The 21,498-nt window shown below is 43.6% G+C and overlaps 2 protein-coding genes across 2 annotated transcripts in view; one reads left to right on the forward strand and one right to left on the reverse strand.

Moving 5' to 3' along the window:
- The window catches only part of TIMP3 (TIMP metallopeptidase inhibitor 3), a 53,128-nt gene extending 48,574 nt beyond the window's left edge, over positions 1 to 4,554 (forward strand). The window contains exon 5 of the mRNA XM_078669500.1: positions 576 to 4,554. Coding sequence (XP_078525626.1) covers positions 576 to 773 — 198 coding nt within the window. The 3' untranslated portion in view covers positions 774 to 4,554. The remainder of the gene's footprint in view (positions 1 to 575) is intronic.
- SYN3 (synapsin III) overlaps positions 1 to 21,498 on the reverse strand; it is a 1,149,796-nt gene that overhangs the window by 569,914 nt on the left and 558,384 nt on the right. The window lies entirely within an intron of this gene.

Below are 21,498 nucleotides of genomic sequence, written 5' to 3' on the forward strand. Positions count from 1 at the left end.
CGTGCTCATGACAAGGTCAGCTCGTCATGAGCCACGGCGCTCCGGTGCTCATGACGCGCTGAGCTCGTCATGACCACGCCCTTTCCAATGGTACGCTCAGCACAGCAGGGGAATCAGCCCAGCATGCGAGCGTTCCATGTAACGGGCGCGGTTATGACGAGCTCAGCTCGTCATGAGCACCGGAGTGCCGTGGCTCATGACGAGCTGACCTAGTCATGAGCCAGGAGGGGTTAAAAAAAAATATATATATATTTCTAAGTAGCATTAGATAGGATAATCTGTTGGCGTTGATGTTTTGAAACTATGAATAATCTATATTAGTTGGTTTATTGTACATTGGTAAATCGTATATAACCGAAATTAATTGTTTGAAGACTCTGGGTTAAGACTCTGGGTTGTAGTGGTGGCATTTGGTGTGAAATCAACAAGGAAAAATGTAGGTTATCTGTTGAATATTACAATATATTTATTTTCCATGTTGCTGTTCACCATACTTCTTGCTAGCTTGGTAATCACCATTCAAAAAATGCAAATTAAAAAATAGTGGGAACCTTCCCTTGTGTCTTTCGTTTCAGATTAAGCCCTGCTATTACTTGCCCTGCTTCATAACCTCCAAGAACGAGTGTCTCTGGACCGACATGCTGTCCAACTTTGGCTACCCCGGCTACCAGTCCAAGCACTACGCTTGTATCAAGCAGAAGGAGGGCTACTGCAGCTGGTACCGGGGTTGGGCGCCTCCCGACAAGACCATCATCAACGCTACAGACCCGTGAGCGCACCTGCCCGCTGCGCCGCCTCCATGGACAGTAATTCTGATATAGCTGCAATGTATGCAGCAGCAATGAAATTAAGTCCTCTGGTTTCTTGCAACAATTTTTAGCACTTTGAACACTTAAAGAAAACAGCGAAAGTCTATTTCAACCTTTATTTTTCGTACATCACTTACTGCATTTCCTGGTATCACCCCGAATCCCCCCTGTGTGAAAGACTCAGACTGTGAAAAGACACCGTTTTGGCCGGTGGGGGCCTGAAGAAGGGTTGTCCGGCCTAGAGAAGTGCTGTCTACGATTGCTGTCGACTACAGTTTCCGAAGGACAGAAGGATCCGAAAGAGCCTTGTGTGTTTTGTATCTGATTGCTTATTATTTGGGGTTTGGGACTGAACACTGCTTTCCCCTTGTGCACGTCTCCAAAGCAGACTGAGTGACTATTGACTCTTTCTAGGCACATATTGAAGAAAAAAACACTAACTTGTCCTTGAAAACTGCCTTTTTTATTAACAATTCCACAAAACTGTGTGGTGACTGACCAGCGGGATGTCTTGCTTGTTAGTTGTTTAGAAGCAGATCTGGTTTATGGGACAGATAACTTTCCAATAGGCCTCTTGCTCTCTGCAGTCAACAAGATTCTTCTTTTTGGGTTTTTCATTCTCCAGTTGGTACTGTTAAAAGGGCTGGAAACCAAAATCAGCCGTGGCAAAAATGTTCAAACCAACCCACGCTGAAGGAGGACAGGACTAGAATAGGGTCTTGATGGCATTGTTGGGTCATGGCCGCCCATCCAAACTGCTACAAGCCAATCGGGAAAGGCCAGAGTGGCGGAATGGCCAATCTAGTCCTTCTAGTTAAGGAGTGCTGTGCTGCTCAGTTGGATGCAAGGTTCACTTATAGGGGCACTGCTGACAAGCTATGGAAAGGCATGGCTCTTCTATAAGTTCAACATGTGACCATTAAGAGCAATTTGTTCTGAATGCTGCTGGTTCTGACAAGGTAAAAGGCACATGTGAGCTATTTACCACTCTAACTGAAGAGAATCCAGGACACCGCTCCTGTCGTAGGTTCTGTTGTGCAATGCCAGTCCAAGCAGAAGAGAGATCAGCTTAAAATTCCAAGAAGGTCAACTCAGTCTTTTACTATTTTGTGGCAGATGCACTGCGTATCATTTATAATGCGGGGGAGGGGCAAAATAATATTTAAGCCGTTTTGAGCGCTTTAGATTATTATAAATACCCAAATTATTATAATTAAATATTATTTTTATGATCACGGGAGAGTTAATATATGTACCATTTCCCTCCTGTCATTCCCTTCTTCGAGTTTAGTACTGATATCTGGTTTGGCCTCTCAAACGATGGTGAGGTCTCGCCTGACATAACAATGTGTTGACTGCCCCTTCAGCCTTAACAGCTTTGCATGACTTGCAGTAAGAATGCTAAATATGCATGTGGGGGGGAAGGAAAGGGCCATTGGTGATGGGCCTGGGTATAATCCGGCAGCTGGGAAGGAGGTGCCGCATGCAAACCTAAGGGGGTGGTCCTTGAGTGAGATGAGGACCACAGGGGAATCCACAGTGCCAGGGGCTACTTAATGTTTTTATATGACTGAACAGAAAGTGGGAAGCAATTAAACCCACAGTAAGGGGGGCTACTTTTGAATATAAAACCTGTGAGGGGGAAAGTATGAAGCAAATCTCACAATGTGAGGGCATATTTTTTAGGTTTTGAAAGAGTATATGAAAAAATGGAGCAGTTAACAGTCTTATTAGGGCGTGCTGGTTTTTTTTTCATATATATTTTTAAGGAATAGAGGTGGGAAAAGGAGGGACAAGCAGTGTTTGGGAGCCAATTTTGAATGTTTTGGCATAAAATACTGTAAGGTCAAACCTAAGGCTGCTATAACAATCTGCAGTGCCTACAACACAAAAGAAGACTTGTTGTGAGGGTTCCAAATACGCAAGTTATTTTTGCATTGCCTATTTCTCTAGATGACTTGTTTATTTCAATTGCAGGTGATTAAAACGTGTTTGTATTCTGACAAGTTATTTGTTCTCATAACAGACAACTGCCATGGAGAAACATCAAATTATAAGGAGAAAGACAAAAATTTGACACATGGGGGCTTAATGGTGTTCTGATAACTTGCACAGCATGTTTCTAATTACAAAATGTTGTCACTGCCTGTAGCACCAATATTCGATTGCTGCACATTTAATTTAAGGACATTTTCATCTTCTACAGATCTGAGTATTTGTATATTGTATATTACTCCTTTAAAAATATTTTGAAGTACATTGACACACTTATGATTGATTGATATAGCTGAGCCCTTTTGGTGTGGGAGAAAAGATAACCAGTCACCCAAGTCATCTGGGTGTTAGTGATCTTCAATTCTTTTCCTGTCATTTTAGTCCTGTGACTTTGCATTCCAAGTGAGCCAGAAACAAAATGTGGCCTTGGGGCTAATCTGGTTTAATAATGCGTCTGAGACATTCTATAGATGCGACACTGCGGTCACCAGTATATGTTGTCCACTCAGTCAATAATAAATTCATGCTCGGCAACTTTTGTTCTGTTCATACAAGGACAAGGTCTTAAATGTGCAGTACCGTCTGAAAAAAAATGGCACCTGAAAATCAAATCATGTGGCTAATTCTTGATTGTCATTCCTCCAGAAACAAGGTACCGGGGCAGGAAATGCCCCTAACCAAATCTACACCTATATGAATATGCCACTATGTTGTGAGCAAAAGTACAGCTTGTAAGGTTCCAAAACTGTTCTAAAAAGAATTGAGCATTCTTTGTTGCCTTTTTCCCCTCCAAGGTAGAACATGTGTAGTGTGACACAACTGCTGCACCACTGCGATTCCGAGGGCTGTTAACCAGCCTAGATTTCTGTATATCCAACAGGTATGCAATTTAGCCCAAATGTATCATAATCAGTCACAGGCATGGGCTCGCTGGCCATGGTTCTACAGACCTGGCCAACATGGCTCCCTCTGCCTGTTGCTCAAACACCACTACTGATATTATGAAAAATCAGTGTAATGGAATAAGTACTCAAAGCTTGGAGTATCTTCTGCTACATTCAGTGTAATTTGAAATATTCAGGACAGAAGAGAAGCACAAGTATCTGTCCGCTTTCTTTAGGAAAATGAGTAGCCATTGAAATAAAGATTGCCTGATACTCAAAGTAGGAATGTAAGTTTCTTGTGAGTTGCTCTTTTCTGCTCCCCTTGGTAAAGTACATGAAGATTGTGCCCAGACCTCAGACCTGAAAAGAAAGTCTGCAAAAGTTTACTTAACCTTATTGACTGTTCAACTTAGCAATCAATCCTCTTTTAAGGCGCTAGTTCGACTAGGCTAGTCAAGCACGTGCCTTGAAAAAGCAGACAAGAGCATCTGAAGATAGTTTATATAATGAATCTTTTCAGATATGATTTTTAAAGTTCACACTATTTTTGAGGAGACAGTTTATACTGCCTTAGGAAGGAATTTTGTACAGTCAGAAGTTTTTGAGAAGCTAGTTTAACTAGATGTTTTTCTTTTGAAGAGCTAGTTCAACTAGTCCACACTTTTAATAGACATTGTTTTAAATATAACGCAAACATATTAATTAAGCTGGGGTAAGGTTTATCACCCCCTTTTTTTATTTCTCTCTCACTGGCGAAAATGCAGAGTATTGTCTTGATTTTGAATCCACTGATGTTTTTTTTCCATTTGTTTATGTAAATAAAATATGTATATATTTTTATTAAACTACATTTTTCTTATTTTAAAGAGGAGTCCGTGTGTCATTTTCTGAAATGTGCCAACAGCTAGAACAAGGTGAAGCACCAGAAATGCTCCATACGCCAGATTGGCAAGCTACCACTCCAATGGGCATATTTACAAGGGAATATTGTCACGTCACTTTTAGTGATGTTCTGGTTGTGATATCCAATTCTCCATATTTACAAAGCGGCGTTAAGCCACTTCACATGGCTGAACACCGCCTTGTAAATAAGGCCCCCTTTCACGCTCCACTTAGCTTAAAAGGGGTGTGCAATGTGTTTTGCAGTGGGCGTTCTGCCGCAACACCCATTGCCTTTTGATGCTGCCCCATACTTACATGGATGGAGCAGCACAAAAAACTAAGGCTAGGTAAAAACTGGTCTTAGGATGGTGACATGAGGAGAATTTATTCATATCTCCTCATAGTGTGCTCTTTCTGTGCATAACGCATAGCAACAATAAATCACCTTTAAGGGTGTCCCTTCCTGCAACTTAAAATATGCTTAAGCGAGTGACAAAGCACTCTGGTTCTAGCCCTTAAACAACACATCTCCAGACTTACATCGCATTCAATCGGACGTAGCCACAGAACCAAGAGTATGAAGAGAACAGATTATCATTAATCCATTCTTACGAGCAGAGTCGGGTTTCAGGTAACACTGGAAGCAGGTGAAAGTTACTGGACTGCGATAAATGCATAGTACACATTCTCCCAATGGTATATCCTGGTCGCAAATGCCCATAACATAACCTATGCAACAGACATGGAGCAGTATTCTTAGCTCTTTGTGTGATCTTGTCTTTCCCTCTGCCTAAAAATGGCTCCAGTTAGGCTAACCTCTGCTCGTTTCACAATGGACTTTAAATCACGGGGTTGGTCAGATGGCATCATAAGTTATAATGTTACCGTGGTGTCCTCCGCCCTCGTTGCCACAAACTAGTCTCAACACAGAGGGAGAGACGGATGGAAAATACTTGCTCAAGCACACCCTCCTATTATACCACACTTCACAAAAAGGTGCTTGGGTATGTGTCCTATCAGTATTGAAGCCCAGGACGATGTCCCTTACAATGTCCTACATCAAACAAGATGCTTAAGGAGTCGCCTCACTCACAACTTCTCGTGTCATGCTTCATCATAGGCGGCCACCACACTGATGTAGGACAGTGCCACTTCAGTGGACTCACCTAAAACTGGATATTCTCTGGAACAGGACAATACAGGGGTCCAGATGATATCTAAGGGTATACCCAAAAGTGTCCTTTTATTACAGTGTGCCCTTGATACGATTAAAAACCTCTAAAACTAGTGGATATATCTAACAATGATAAGTCAGACTACATGGGCTGCAATAGTGATAGGACATATACCCAAGCACCTTTTTTGTTAAGTGTCAAACTAGGGCCCGACCTTCCAGTAGCCTGGAAATTAAACTGCAAACAATGATATCCAAACCATATAATAGGTATTCCTATAAATTACAAAAATTTCCTTTTAACCCCTTTACTGCGGGGGTAATTCCCCCGCTGTGCTGGGGGGGAGGGGGGCGCGCACAGCACCCGCATGCACATGACGAGCTCAGCTCGTCATGAGGCACGGCGCTCCTGCGCTCATGATGAGCTGAGCTCGTCACAGGTGCACCGGCTCCCGTGGAAAGCACAGCAGGGGCGTTCCACGGCTCATGACGAGCTCAGCTCGTCATGACCATGGAAAAGGTTAACACCTGGTCAGTCTTTAATGGTAGAAACAGGTTTTCTTTGATCCCCCACTGCACAGCCTGGTTTATCGCCGGGCCATTGTCCCCTCTGAATGCATGTCATGTTAAAAATTGTCATCACCGACCCAACACATTGATCACCCACAGAAACAGATGCTAAATTCGCCCATATACATGGTATGTTATTGGTTACTTGTTAATTCCACTAATGTGAAGGCTTCATGGTACTATAGGTAACACACTTGTCCGATCAAGAGTCTCATAGTGCAGCAGTGACTGAAGCACCTGCACTGAAATTACAAGTTTGAATCCCTAGAATGTGGTATTTGTAAAGCACGCTACTCACTCGAGGGTCTCAAGGCGCTGAGAGGGGGGGGGGGGTTTGCTACTGCTCGAAGAGCCAGGTCTTGAGGAGTCTTCTGAAGGCGAGTAGGTCTTCGGTCTGCCATAGGTGGGTAGGTAGGGTGTTCCAGGTCTTGGCGGCGAGGTAGGAGAAAGATCTGCCGTCGGAGGTTGTTCGTTGGATGCGGGGGACGGCGGCGAGGCTGGCGGAGCGGAGCTGGCAGGTGGGCGTGTGGAAGCTGAGTCTGCTGTTCAGGTAGGCTGGTCCGGTTTTGTGGAGTGCTTTGTGTACGTGGGTGAGGAGTTTGAAGGTGATCCTCTTGTCGACGGGGAGCCAGTGTAGGTTTGTCAGGTGGGGGGTGATGTGGCTGCGGCGGGGGATGTTGACGATCAGTCGGGCGGAGGCATTTTGGATGCGCTATAGTCGTTGTGGGTGTTTGGCTGGGATTCCGGCATAGAGTGCGTTGCCGTAGTCCATCCTGCTGCTGACGAGGGCCTGTGTCACCGTTCTTCTTGTTTCGGTCGGGATCCACTTGTAGATCCTGCGAAGCGTGCGGAGGGTGTTGTAGCAGGAGGAGGAGACGGAGTTTACCTGTTTGGACATGGAGAGGGAGGAGTCGAGGATGAATCCTAGATTGCGTGCGTGGTCGGTGGGTGTCGGTGCTGTCCCGAGAGTGGTCAGCCACCAGGAGTCGTCCCAGGCCGAGGGGTTGGGTCCGAGGATGAGGACCTCCGACTTGTCCGAGTTCAGTTTCAGCCGGCTGCTCCTCATCCAGTCGGCGATGGCCTTCATTCCGTCGTGGATGTTGGTTTTGGCGGTGCGTGGGTCCTTGGTGAGGGAGAGGATGAGCTGAGTGTCGTCGGTGTAGGAGATGATGTTGAGGTTGTGGTGGCGGGCCACTTGTGCGAGGGGGGCCATGTAGATGTTGAACAGCGTTGGGCTGAGGGAGGAGCCCTGGGGGACGCCGCAGATGATGTCGGTGCCCTCGGATCGGAAGGGTGGGAGGCGGACGCTCTGTGATCTGCCGGAGAGGAAGGATGTGGTCCAGTCGAGGGCCTTCTCTTGGATACCGGCTTCTTGGAGGCGTGTTTTTAGAGTGCGATGGCAGACCGTGTCGAAGGCAGCCAAGAGGTCCAGGAGGATGAGGGCTGATGTTTCGCCGTTGTGGAATAACGATGGCGACCTGGCAGTCCTGGGTGCTTTCTGTATGGTTATCTCCAATTTGGTTACCTTTCTGTCCCCATTTTCCACCTTCTCTACGCTGGTGGTAATTGGGAGCGGGAGGGGCCAATGCAAAATGTGTAGAGTGGGGAAGACAGGGACTTGAGTGGGGCTTAAGAGGGTCACAGGATCAGAACAGGCTCTACGCAGTCGGGGGAGGAGAATTCTGTGGCATAAATGGCAACATTTAGGAAGAGGAAAGTGGCAGATTAAAAAAAAATAATCTGGAGAATATATTTCTCTAATTGACCTCTATTACGGCCTGCATTGGGTCTATTGTGATGTATGGGACATGTAACTGTGCTGCTGCAGGATCGGATATGAGAAATGCAAATATGCGTTTTTAGGTCGAGCCTAGAGCGCATGCGCTGCTCTGCTCGACTTTATGTAAGGGCTTTCAAAAATCACTCCACATACGAGCGTGTGCTTTTACTTTTGCCCCAGGCTATTGGCCTTTGCGCACGTCTTTTTAACAAAGACAGCATGCAATTGGCTAAGCACGGCCTATTGCTTGTGATTTCCCGCACGGCCGCCATGTGGTTTAAATTATCATGCACAGACACTGGTGCGATAATTAAAACCACAGGTCTCACTGTGGTGCGCGCACGCACCACTCGCGTGCTTGTAATACAGAGTTAACGTGACCCAAAGTGTGTTAAAGTGCTTTACATGAACGTTAGTTACATTAAATGCTTTCACCGGTCCTCCACCATGGTCCCCCTCAGTGGGCAGCAGCCCCACTGGATTGTCCTCTGCTTTCTCTGGATATTTGCACACACTGGAGAGGCGCAGTCTGCAAAAGAAGGTAAGGCTACCTAAGGGGCACGGGCAAACTTTGTACCCCCTGTACCACCTTTCATGCTCAAGCCAGTCAATCGCAGCCCAACTCCAGACTGATGGGTAACAGCCTCTCCTGACTAACATTTTTACCAGGAAAGCTCACCCTTAACCGTGACATCTGCTGTAATAAATGGCTTTTTCTGGTAAAAACGATTCTGAGAATGAACCGCAATGTGAGGGTGCTGGTGTTGTGTGTTTACTTGTATGGTGTTCAGTTGCAATGGTGATAAAATAGACGCACGTACTACTAGGGCCCGGCGCAGAGGTTACATGACACAAACATGTACATTTTTTATACACGTAAAAGTCCTGCAATGTTTATTTTTGGTACGTGAACAATGCACTTTGTAGTCAGATGTTCACGAGCGGCCCTGAAATTACCTTTTGTAAATAGATAGCTACAAACCTTTAGACGAGCTGGACTATGCAGTGATAAAGATTGTATTGTATTGTATTTGCATTTATATAGCGCTTACTACCCCTGACGAGGCGTCAAATCGCCTTTTCGGCGAGTAGCACGCTACTCTGGGACCCATAGAGGATTAGTGTTGAATTAGTATAGTGAAACATGCAAAAGTAGTGCCTGTAATTTATGTTGCCTTTAGTTCCCACGGTGCTGCTAGACCCGTATTAAAAATTGTATTTTCAAAGTGAACGTATTAGCTAGCTTAATCGATGTCTGGGACCCACGTGAAACAGCCAGGAATGCCTTTTGATCGTGTGTGTGATCTTGTGTTCGGCTGCAGCATCCCTCTTGCGTCCGCCTCTGACCCAGAAGGGAAAATACCATCCTGCGCGTGCAGCCAAAACAATTCGCTTTTACTTAAGGGGGGCCGGATAAGGCAAGGGCTTCTCTCTTAAGGAAGAAATCAGAAAATCCCCTAATTCCCAGCTGAAGCCACTCGGAAAGTCCATTTTCTGCACTTTTTACCCGTGGGGTCTCTGTGCCAGCGCCCCCCACTGACACGCTGACTTGTCAAGTGGTGGGGTGGAACGGGCATTAGGTGGAGTGGTGAAGTTACTTAGTGAATGCACGCACAAATCGCAGAGTGGTTGGTGATCAGTGCCATCGGCTCTGTTGATGTCTGTGTGGTCAGAAATTCTCCCGACCAGCTGTGTTCGCATCCTGCCGTCTGTGTCGGCTGTGTGAGGGAATCCTGCAGTTTTGGTTGGACTTTTTTGTTTCTGCACTGCATACTGGACTGTTTGCACCCTGCCATGTCTGTGTGCTAGGCACAGCACATCTTCTGCGCTATGTGCAGAGCACCCGACACTCTGTGCTAAGGTCTGTGCATCTTGCACTTTATATTAGGCTGTATCTGTACCCTATAGTGTATTCCAGGCAGTGTGTTTTCAAAATGCACTCTGTACCGGGCTGTTCTGCATAAGGTTTTGAGCTGTGTGTGCACTCTGAGTAAACAAGCATTGGCATAGCCAATAGGTCTCGCCTTTGGGACCTTATAAGTGTTTAGCCATGCAACAGCTGATGTTGTTGCACCAAGGAAATTGTCCTGGATAAGTAAACACTCATAAGGTACCAAAGGCGAGACCTATTGGCTATGCCAATGCTTGTTTCCATACCTGTCAGGAGCACAGAGTAATTGCTACAGCAGGCAGGCAAAGTGTGACAAATGTTGGGCACTTGCTTGCAGAAACAGGTTACTGGGAGTGCATAATCCGAGTCACACAAGTTCAGCCACTACTATCTGAAGTCCGCTGAGGAATCAGTTTTTTGAATTCCGGAATTGAGAGGCGGGAGATTAGCCTTGAAATCGGTAGTCTCCTGCCTGAACCGGGAGGGTTAGCATGTATGCTGTGGTTCCTCATGGGACCGGCCAGTGAGTTTTATTTTTCGCCTTTCCAGGTGTTCCTCCTAAATTCTGTCCTGGGTTCTTACACACGCTAATATCATGTATGGGAATACCAGCCATTTAGAAGTTACCGGACCAGTATTTCGCCCTGGGTGTACCACTGGCATTATTATAAAGATATCATTTGCACAATCCAGGTTTTAAATGTTTTCTGGAAGTAGAAAGAGGGGGCTTTTACCTGCAATGTTAATCTCTGCAAGTACTTTCTGTAAATGCTCTACAATTGTGACAATCAATATTAAATGTGCACAATAATTAATCTGGCTGCTTCAACAGCTGCCATGCCAGTCCAGTGCATATGCCAGAACCACGGTACAGTTAAGTTTTAGAAGTTTTTATAAGAATACATGTACGCTTCCTCTGAATGACAATAGCTATTAGTAATTGACATTGACATTCTTGCTCTCCTTGAAAGACCAACCAGGAAAATGTCAGAACATGAAAAGGGGCTTTCAGGAACATCTCCCCAGTTCTCTGTTGTCTTCTGAAACCTGCACTTATGAAGCAGCATCTGCTCCTTCCTGAAAGAAGGCGCAAGGGAAGGTTGGAAAAAGGCAAATGCCCGGGACATGTGTGCCAGACAGAGATGGCTGGAGGAGTCTTTTTTAGGTCTCGCACCTGCGATGCAGCGCGAAAACGCTGTCGCAATGCGAGACCTATAGTCGTCGAGTCTGCTTTCAAGGGCTTTCAAGGGGGATAGGAGTTGGGCATGCGCAGGCTGCAGATCGGATCGGTGAGCGTGCGCGTTTACCACGTACACTCATGCGCTGCGCCCATCTCCTGTCTCCCTTGCAAGCCTCTGTGGAGTAACTTTCACTTTCCCTCTTCCTTCTGCCGTGGGCTCCACGGCCCGTCAACCCGCACCGTACACGGCTCCCTGGCACGACCCCCCCCCCTCAAAAGGCACTCCTCCGATTATTTTTCCCAAAATCTTGCATGTGTAAGCTCTTACATGTTAGCATGCAGTCCTTGCAGAGGAGCAGAAGCGCCTACAATTCCGAGCGACTCACCCCCTAGGCGCCTCAATGAAGATCTCAAACTGGCAGTATGAGATGAAGCTCAAACGGCATGTGATGACGTCCATCGAGCTTTGAAACGAGTTCCCATCGAACCGTAACTGCAAGTATTCCTCTCTCTTGAACTACTACCGCAGTACTTATGCCGGGATTTATATAACGTGGTTACCCTCGTCACTCACCTTTCTCCGAATCAACTGACCCTTTAAGAGGGAGCACGGCCCCTTTCTCACCCTGCAGCATAGTTCACCCACGACGTTTCCGTTTCACCAACCCCGTGCAGAACTACAACAACAACAAAAATACTATCACGCTTTACAAGTTATAGTCTTTAGCTAAACCAATCACCGCACCAGAATAATCCGGCAGTTCTGTATCGTCCACTAAACGCTAAGCACACAAATCGGAACACGAGAGGCTGACTAATTAGATATGAAAGCATAAAGTTGTACGAATGAACTAGAGTGCCATATAACAACATAAGAAAGTGACTTCGCTGGCGCCATGCTGCTAGGATAAAAGCATTGGTTGTTGCTGCATTTATTTGTCTGAGGCTGCTCGAAATAAGGCAAAGTATGGATTTTAAGTGCTATATTCATGGATATTCGAAACAATGCTTGTTTTAATAAGCATCAACACATTGTTACTAACGTGCACGAAGAAAAAGGATGAAATGTCGAATCTACAGTGCCTACTACGTGTTAGTAGTGCAAGAAGTCATGTTTCACTTTCTCAAAAGCAGCAGAGACGGGACTTAGATTGCCGATATGGAAGAAGTGAACCTGTCACTGTGGTATTTATTGCCTTTAGGACCTGTGCAAACAGTAGGCGGTGATACCCAGGTGTCACGGCCGGTTGCGTGTTCGATTATTTTACATTTACTGCTTCGTTGCACCGAATCTAGCGAAGAATTGAGTGACTCATCAAAAATCAAATGGACTACATGTCTCAGTGGCAGCTGCTGCTTCCATAAATGGAGCACGCGGCTCCGCCCGAACAGGGGTTTATCTTGGCTGTTTAACAGGGACGATGTAAAAGCTGCAGCCCGCTACAGCGTGAAATCAGATACCCCGCCTCCCCACCACCCGCACAAATTCGCAAATCCTGTAAATACCAGTGTGCTTCAAACTCACTTGTTGCGGCTGCAGCACACACCGGATAACAAAACTTCACGCCAGAAACCCACACATTCTGCACGGCAGAAACAGTATCTAATCTGGAGGGCAGTGTCGAGGGGGCGGAGCCTGCAGGAGGAGAGTCACTGAATAGCAAGTCCGTGCTCTGCAGGGCATAATGCCTTTGTAATAAGGATTTGCTTTGAATATAAGGTCGTAGGTTTGAATATTCGTAAAATAACTTACAGGTTGAATGTGCCTGCTGCAAAGCATCGCACGAAACCTGAGGGTCATTAGCTTGCATTCTGTGTAAGATAGCTCAGTGGGCTAGCAGGTTTGTTACAGATATTCATGTTTACATTACATGTTCCAATTTCCAAACCTGGTCAAATATTTCAGAGGCGCTACACACCCGCGGAACAGAGTTATAAACAGCCTCGAGTGCATGCATTAGACTGCGTGCCCGCTTGGTTAATAAAATGGGCTCCCATGAGTTTGGGTAGCAATAACGTGTTATTAACTTTCAAAACCAATTCAGTTTGAATTGTGTGCAGAATAAATGGTCATTATAAATTTAACTGCACACATAGAGTTACACACTTTGCTACACATAGAGCTCGAGAAAATAAACCTCTCTCCTGGGCCATTTCTTTGCCCACCTAAGCGCCATGCGAAGTGTGTCTGTGTTTCCCCTGATGCTCTGATGATTCTGGCAACCAGGAGAAAACAACCACATATGCCCACCATTCTCATTTTCAACCCATCCACCCAGCTAAGATACAAGTAGAACAGAGGGAATTGCTGACTGTCCTTTAACTAAATGTCTTCAGGAGCCGCAACGTATGTAGGTGTCTACACATTGCAAGCACAAGGAGATGTATGTGGATGTCTACACATTGCAAACACAAGGAGATGATGGACGAGGCCTGAAACTTTTCAGACACTCACCCCATCCATCATCATTCTTTAACTCACTTCGCCACCCCAGTTCAAACCCAGCAATATGCAAATAAGTCTTGACCTTGTGCCTCATGGGAACAGTCCAGCCCGAACTACCAAGCCACGTCTTCCCTGACCCGGAAGCAAGCATCCTGGGACAGATTTTCGGGTAACACCCCATATCAGCCGGGCTAGCTTGAATCTAGTGGCAAAGTGAGCTAGGGACCCACTTCTGGGCATACCCTGCCAGCTTAGGGCAAACAGAGCAAACACAAGGAGATAATGGACAGAGCGCTGAAACTTTTCAGACACTCAACCCCAGTCACAAATCTGGGTTGAATCCATCATCGTTCTTTAGCTCACTGCGCCACCCCAGTTCAGACACAGCTATATGCAAATCTGTCTTGACCCTGCGCCTCATGAGAACAGTCCAGCACGAACTGCCTCTTCCGATCATACACAGCCCTGTCAGGCCTTTGCTCACTAGGTTCTTACATGGCTCTGCCTGTCCCATCTGATGACACACTGTCCCCTCAGCCCATTGTTTATTGGGTTCTTACATGGCTCTCTCACAAGTCCTAAACAAGCATTTTCAATGCAATAGGTCTCGCATTCGTGAGAGTTTGAGCTATTAGCATTGTAAATGACAAGGCCTTTTATTTATGTATTTTGTAAGCCTGCAAGCGCGTGTAAATATGCACTTTGTACTCATAGACCTTGCTTACGAAATGCACGGCTGGCAGTAAAACAGGCACAGTTACTGACAGCCTTGCTTCTCGTAAGCAACTACTACTATAAGAACAAAGTGTGTGTTTATGCACTGATTGCAGATTTTCAAAACACATAAATAAAAGGCATTGTCATTTACAATGCCAATAGCTCAAACTCTCGCAAATGCGAGACCTATTGCATTGCAAATGCTTGTTTTCATATGAAATGTTTTGCATTCATATCGACACTAACATGTGTAAATACAAATGCTATTAACAGTGCATTATTCAAGTTTGGATATGCTATAGCTAATGTAGGCCTACATTGAAAAATGGCTGACATCTAGTTGCCACCTTGTTTCATATCAGTTGTGTAGTTCTAGGAGAAGCCAACTTCACATTTATGAATACAGAGTCTTTGTTTTCATTCTCTTGTGCATTGTTTTTCCTTTACGTGATAACTGTAGAATGTTTCAATTCACTTTAACAAAGACACCTGTGGAGCACAGGCTGTCCAGTGTATCTCATTATGTTGCAGATAACTAAGTTTGAAGGAAGTTTAGAGAGGTTTCATTGTGAACGATCCTGAGAAAGTAATGAGCTCGGATAGTCTCTGTGTGCCTTAACCTGATTGGGGTATTTTATCATAACCATGTGTAGTTGTAGAAATTCAAGTCAAAACAACTTTATTCGGTGAGATGATATCACCATAAAAGCATGCTAATCAGAGGGGAGCAAATACAAGCTGCAGTTAATTCTCAAATTTAGACAATAAAAAGCTAAAAACATATTTCATGAGCATTAATGTAACACAACATAGTTACTTTTATATAGTGAATAAAACAAAAAGACCACTGGTTACCTAAAATGCTAAAAGCTAATATATCAGATAAAAGTTGAAGTGCAAAGTGCGGAATCCTGACAGGATGAAAACAAAATAACCTGTTTCAAACAGATAGATAAAGTGCATGGTGATATTGGATATAAAAATAAAAGTAAAAATAAAAAGGGTATATAACATTGTACATATAATCATCGGGGTTTTCATATTGCAGAGCATCCAGGAATGCATAGGCCTTTCTTCTCCTTATTGCCAATTGTATAAACAGGATAACAGCATTAATAACTTTTTCATTGCCCAATTTACATATAAAGTTAAAAGCATGTTTGTAGTGGAAAAGCATATTAGCATGTGTAGTTGTAGCAATTACTATAATTGTATGATTTAAGGTAGTGCAAAGTAGAATACAGTTCAGACATAATGAATACATGCTTTTGGCCACTTCGAGACAACTTGCAGCAGTCTGGGGTGCCACCTCTTTAGGGGAGAACTAATGTACTTAACTATTCAGTTAAGACTCTCTTATACTAATTTTGTTCTCTTGCATATGGTATGCCTTCAAGTCTGTCTGAAACTGAAATAAGATACCTGCTGGGCAATTTCGGACAATGCCTCCTGTTGACTATCTCCTAACTCATGTTTTCTTCCTTTCATGAGAAGTATCCTAAGGGTTCTGCCTTATTCATTAAATTATGCACAAACGTGGAGTAGTAATCCTCCAACTCCATAAATGACTCAGGTTCGTCTTTCCCATCAGGTATGGCAGCACTGACAATCACACTCATCAAATTTAGTTTGGGCTTAAACCCATCACCCATAATTAGGTACCCTAAGTATTTAACATGCTGCAAAAGGAACTACACATGTCTTTACGGATGGTCAAGTCAGATTCTAGAATCTTATGTAGAACTTGCTGCAAGGTATTATTGTGTGAAGCCATAGATTAACCAAAGACCAAAATGTCGTCTTGGAAGAAAACAACCTTCTTAACCCCAGTCAAGATTCCAGGCAAAAATCTCTAAAAAAAACACTGGCCACCCAAATGGGAGACTAGTGAATTTTGTGGGAGCGCTTTTCTTCGTGCACCTTCAGGGCATCTAGAGCGCCCTCTGATGAATCACAATCCACAAGTAAGTCTAGTCATCAATTCAATACATTTAAATAACGTGAAGCACATTAGGCTCCACAAGGAAGACAGAGTGGTTACGTTATCTAACTATGAAGGTTTATTAAAGGTTAAAAGGGGTACAGATTCAAAACCATCAAATTATTATCAAGCAATAATCACTAAACTCATGTGTTAGGTAAATACAAAGTTCAAATCAATGTGAGTCATTCTCACGGTTGGTGCCAGTGCAGTGGATTTAGGGGCAGTGTTGTCTCACGTACGCAATGGAGTTGAGTAAACTGTGGCATTTGTCTCTCGTTCATCATCTGATGTGGAAAGGAACTATTCCGTTAGAGTGTGGGAGGCACTGGCCTCTGGGTGGACTGTTAATTACTTACAGACCTTTGTGAGGGGTAGTACGATGATCTTATGGTCAGATCACAAGCCACTTCTTTGAATGTTGACCTCCAATGGGACTAAAGACTGTTCGGGTTGACTGGTTAGGCTTACTGTATAGTTCATTGAGTACGACTGTAAGGTGGAATATGTCACTGGTTTAGGAAACAGTGTAGTGGACTGTTTATCAAGGTTACCGGATGAGATTAATGATGGTTGTGAATTTGAAACCACAGAAGTTGTTGGAGGAATGGATGACACTACTGAGGGGTTGGTTAACTGTGTTTCCAGTAGTGATTGATTGAATGTCATTAAGGAAGATGAAAGTTGATAGCGGTGGGCAGGCTTCTTAAGGGGATGGTGTGCGGAGAAAGCTTTGCTCTATTCGGAGCATCTTCTTTTGTCAAAGTAGATGATTAATTATTGTTGTGAAAAAGGTTTTGGTGGCCAGCCATGGACGGACAGGTTTACGGTTGGGTCATGGTATGTCATGACTGCAAGAAAGCAGAAAAATTTCTTTAAAGGGGGTATGAGATCCAGGACCGGACTGGGAATTGAAACCGACCCTGGCAAACTGCTCGGCTGGCCCCAGGAGGGGAAGAGGTGTGGGGGGGAGGTGCAGCTGACCTATTTGCTACAGGGGGCCGATACTGCCGACCCCTGGTAACAAAAACGGTTCCCAGGGGCCCAAAACCGGCCCCCACCCTGGTGGCCCACTGGGGAACCGCCAAGTGCCCACTACGGCCAGTCCGGTCCTTATGAGATCATTGGAACATGAACAACATGTGAGTGCTGGGGCACATGTATTGGAGAAGGTTTGTTTGGATTTCATTGGATCATTTTTGTCATTGACTGTATAGGAAAGAATTGCTGCTGTTATGGATGATGCCTTATCCAAGTGGGTAAAAAGCGTCTTTATGCATAACATTACTACTCATTCCAGTTCTTGATGAACTTTTTCACAGGGATACTGACAATGGTACTCAGTTAACTTCAATTGAGATGCGTGTATAGGTGTTACACATGTTTGTACTTCACTTATAATCCACAAAGGAACAAGCATAATTCCAACATCAACAAGAATGGAATCCAGTGAGTCAAACACTGGAATTACAACAGGTGACAAACTTTCTACTGGAAGTCAAGACTACAAAAAAATACATGGCTAGTAGAAAGCAAACGTCTTGGCACAGGTGTGCACTTCTGAAGCTAATGCATAGCTGCACGGGAAAGTAGTGAAATTGGTGTAGCAAAGCGTGTCATAGGAGACTGAATGTCGCACAGCACCATGAGAACGAAAACTCAACAGGAGTATTACTTCACACCTTTATGGAGCCATGAAGGTGAAGCTTGCACATCAAAGGAAGACTTGATAATGAAGGAAAAATGTCTGGTTAGTTAAGTACCATAATAACTCTTTCATTAACTTAAAAGGAAGAATGTGGTGAGCAAATAGCAAACATTCTCAAAAAGTGGTTAGAATAAAAAATGGCAAAGCAAGATAAAAATGTCTGTTCCATTGTGGGAACAGTGAGCTGAGGGCAATTCAAAGACTTAAGAGCGGGGATTGTGGATAGAAGATTAAAAGCTGGAAGGATGTGTAAAAGAACAAAGAACTAGGTGGTCTAAGGATGAACATGTTGCTAATGTTTAAAATAAATACACACAGGAAAGGAGTAAATAAAACTGAAACTATGCTTTACAGTGGAAAGGAAAAGCGATAAAGTAAAGCAGGTTTAATAATCAGGAGCACCGAATGCACAGGGGTCTGCGTTGCTAACTGTGAGTTGCGAACAAGACAAAGGGAAAGAAAAATGAGTTACCAGTGTGAAGTTCCGTGAGGCGGAAAAATAAGAATGTGTGGTAAAGGCTTTATAAGCACTATTAAAGGAAAACTATGGAAAAACATGTATTTTACAGAGATTAGTGTTATCCGTGTGCATTACAGCGAGACAGCAAAGCATGAATGTATGTTAAAACCATGTAAAAAAAGAGCAGCACAGTGCAAGAATTTTGTTGATTAAATCGGCAGCACAAAGTGCAAGGGTGGAATTTAGCGGTGGGGGAATCACACGAGGGAGAAAGCTGGAAAACACATGCCCTCTCATGGAGTGCTTCAGGAGAAGCAAAAACGTAGCTCCCTAAAAGCAAGAAATGGAATCAAAGAAGCTAGCCAAAGAGATGTTAAAGAGGCTATGCTCCATTAACACCTTGCGCGCTAGCTGTTTTCCCGCTGTGCGCTGACTTTTGCGGAAGTCCGCGTTACATGACGAGCTCAGCTCGTCATGAGCGTACGAGAGGCGTAACTCATGACGAGCTGAGCTCGTCATGAACGCAGAAGGGGCTAAAGGGACAAACCCACCTTTGACAAGCGGGGGTGGCGGGGGCAAAAAGTAATTGAACAGGCTGTAGGCAAATGAGAATGACATTAAAGCCAAACAACAGTAAGCAATGGGTGGGCTGCAAGCCTCTGTATGTTCTTGGTAAGCTCACAATATGTCTTTTGTAACCAGACAGCGGTGGTATCTGATAGGCTCTACCTACAAAGAAGCACTGAGTGAGACAGCGCTTCGCAGTTCCATGCTAACTCCTCCCACAATGTACCCGCTTTGATACATTTTCAGCTCATAAGCAGCAATAGGAAAGACACACGTGGGAGTAACCGAAACTGCAGACATTGGGAGTTTCAGCAGGTGTTAGCTTTTTTTCATGAGATGAACAGAGGATACCTTGAAAAGACAGACAGGATACCTTTCTAAGATGGTTAATTAGTCATTTGTAAATCCTCACTTATGAGAGCCAACATAACAAGGAGGCTCAATACATCAGAAACGTTAATACTGTGCAGGCCTAGGTGTGTATCACTTACAACGCAACTTTTACGTCGTAATGCTGTTACAACGCAGCTATTACAACGCAGGATCCATTACATCGGATGCCATTACAACGCATGGCATTACATAGCAGATGGTATTACAACGCATACCATTACATCGTAAATATTGGTAAGTATATAATTTTTTTTTATTTTATTTAATATTATATAATTGATTTAATTATTATTAATTATAAATAAAAATAAATAAAAATATTTATTAATGTATTTAAATATTATAAATTAAATTTATTAATTTAAGTAATTTTTAAAATAAGTATGAGTATAGGAGTATATGTTTTGGGGTACTGAGGTATATGTTTTGGGGTGTTTGGGTATTTTTAGGTTTTAGGGCAGGGTTTGGGTTTTGGGGTACAGGGGTGTTTTTAGGTTTTAGGGCAGCGTTTGGGTTTTGGGGTACATGGGTGTTTTTAGGTTTTAGGGCAGGGTTTGGGTTTTGGGGTACAGGGGTGTTTTTAGGTTTCAGGGTAGGGTTTGGGTTTTGGGGTACAGGGGTGTTTTTAGGTTTTAGGGCAAGGTTTGGGTTTTGGGGTACAGGGGTGTTTTTAGGTTTCAGGGTAGGGTTTGGGTTTTGGGGTACAGGGGTGTTTTTAGGTTTCAGGGTAGGGTTTGGGTTTTGGGATACAGGGGTGTTTTTAGGTTTCAGGGTAGGGTTTGGGTTTTGGGGTACAGGGGTGTTTTTAGGTTTCAGGGTAGGTTTGGGTTTTGGGGTACAGGGGTGTTTTTAGGTTTCAGGGCAGGGTTTGGGTTTTGGGGTACATGGGTGTTTTTAGGTTTTAGGGCAGGGTTTGGGTTTTGGGGTACAGGGGTGTTTTTAGGTTTCAGGGTAGGGTTTGGGTTTTGGGGTACAGGGGTGTTTTTAGGTTTTAGGGCAAGGTTTGGGTTATGGGGTACAGGGGTGTTTTTAGGTTTCAGGGTAGGGTTTGGGTTTTGGGGTACAGGGGTGTTTTTAGGTTTCAGGGTAGGGTTTGGGTTTTGGGATACAGGGGTGTTTTTAGGTTTCAGGGTAGGGTTTGGGTTTTGGGGTACAGGGGTGTTTTTAGGTTTCAGGGTAGGGTTTGGGTTTTGGGGTACAGGGGTGTTTTTAGGTTTCAGGGCAGGGTTTGGGTTTTAGGGTACAGGGGTGTTTTTAGGTTAAATTAAATTAATTATATTATATTAATTACATTTCTTAATTAAAATAATTAAATTAAATACATTATTTTAAATAATTTAATTTAATTACAATCAAAAAAATATTTAAATTAAATTAATTTAATTATATTAATTAAATAAAATTAATTACAATTTTTATTAAAATTAATTTAAATAAATAAATTTAAATTTATTAAATAAAAATAATTACTATTTTAAAATGTATTTTAATTAAATTAATTTAATTAAATTAACTTAATTACATTTTTTTTAAAAAAGTATACTTACCTATACTTACGATGTAATGCCATGCGTTGTAATAGCATCTGCTATGTAATGACATGCGTTGTAAAGGTTTGCATTGTAATGGTTCCTGCGTTGTAAAAATTGCGATGTAACGGTCTGCGTTGTAAAATAACGCGTTGTAACATCATAGATCCGCAGGCCTAGTATAACACAGGCAGACAAAATGGCTATGGTTAAACCTCATGACATGTTCGTTAATTGCAATGTAAATTAGCATAAAGCAAAATAAGTTTGCAGATAGAACCAATATTCAAATGGCTTATGGTAAACGTTTTGTCAACATTTCTGAACCTCAAGGTGTACACGACTGTTCACATCTCAATCATTGCATGACATTTTTCTTCGGGACAACTTCTATTTTTGAGCGTACACAATTACCACAACTCCCCTATCAGAGATTGATCAAATGTTTTATATTAATACATGTGTGAGTGTACACCCTTATTTCTTCTTTCCAGTAGGCCAAGCTTGTACTATTAACAATATACTTGCTACG

The sequence above is a fragment of the Lissotriton helveticus genome, chromosome 1_1 (genome assembly GCF_964261635.1).
Source record: "Lissotriton helveticus chromosome 1_1, aLisHel1.1, whole genome shotgun sequence".
Taxonomy (NCBI): Eukaryota; Metazoa; Chordata; class Amphibia; order Caudata; family Salamandridae; genus Lissotriton; species Lissotriton helveticus.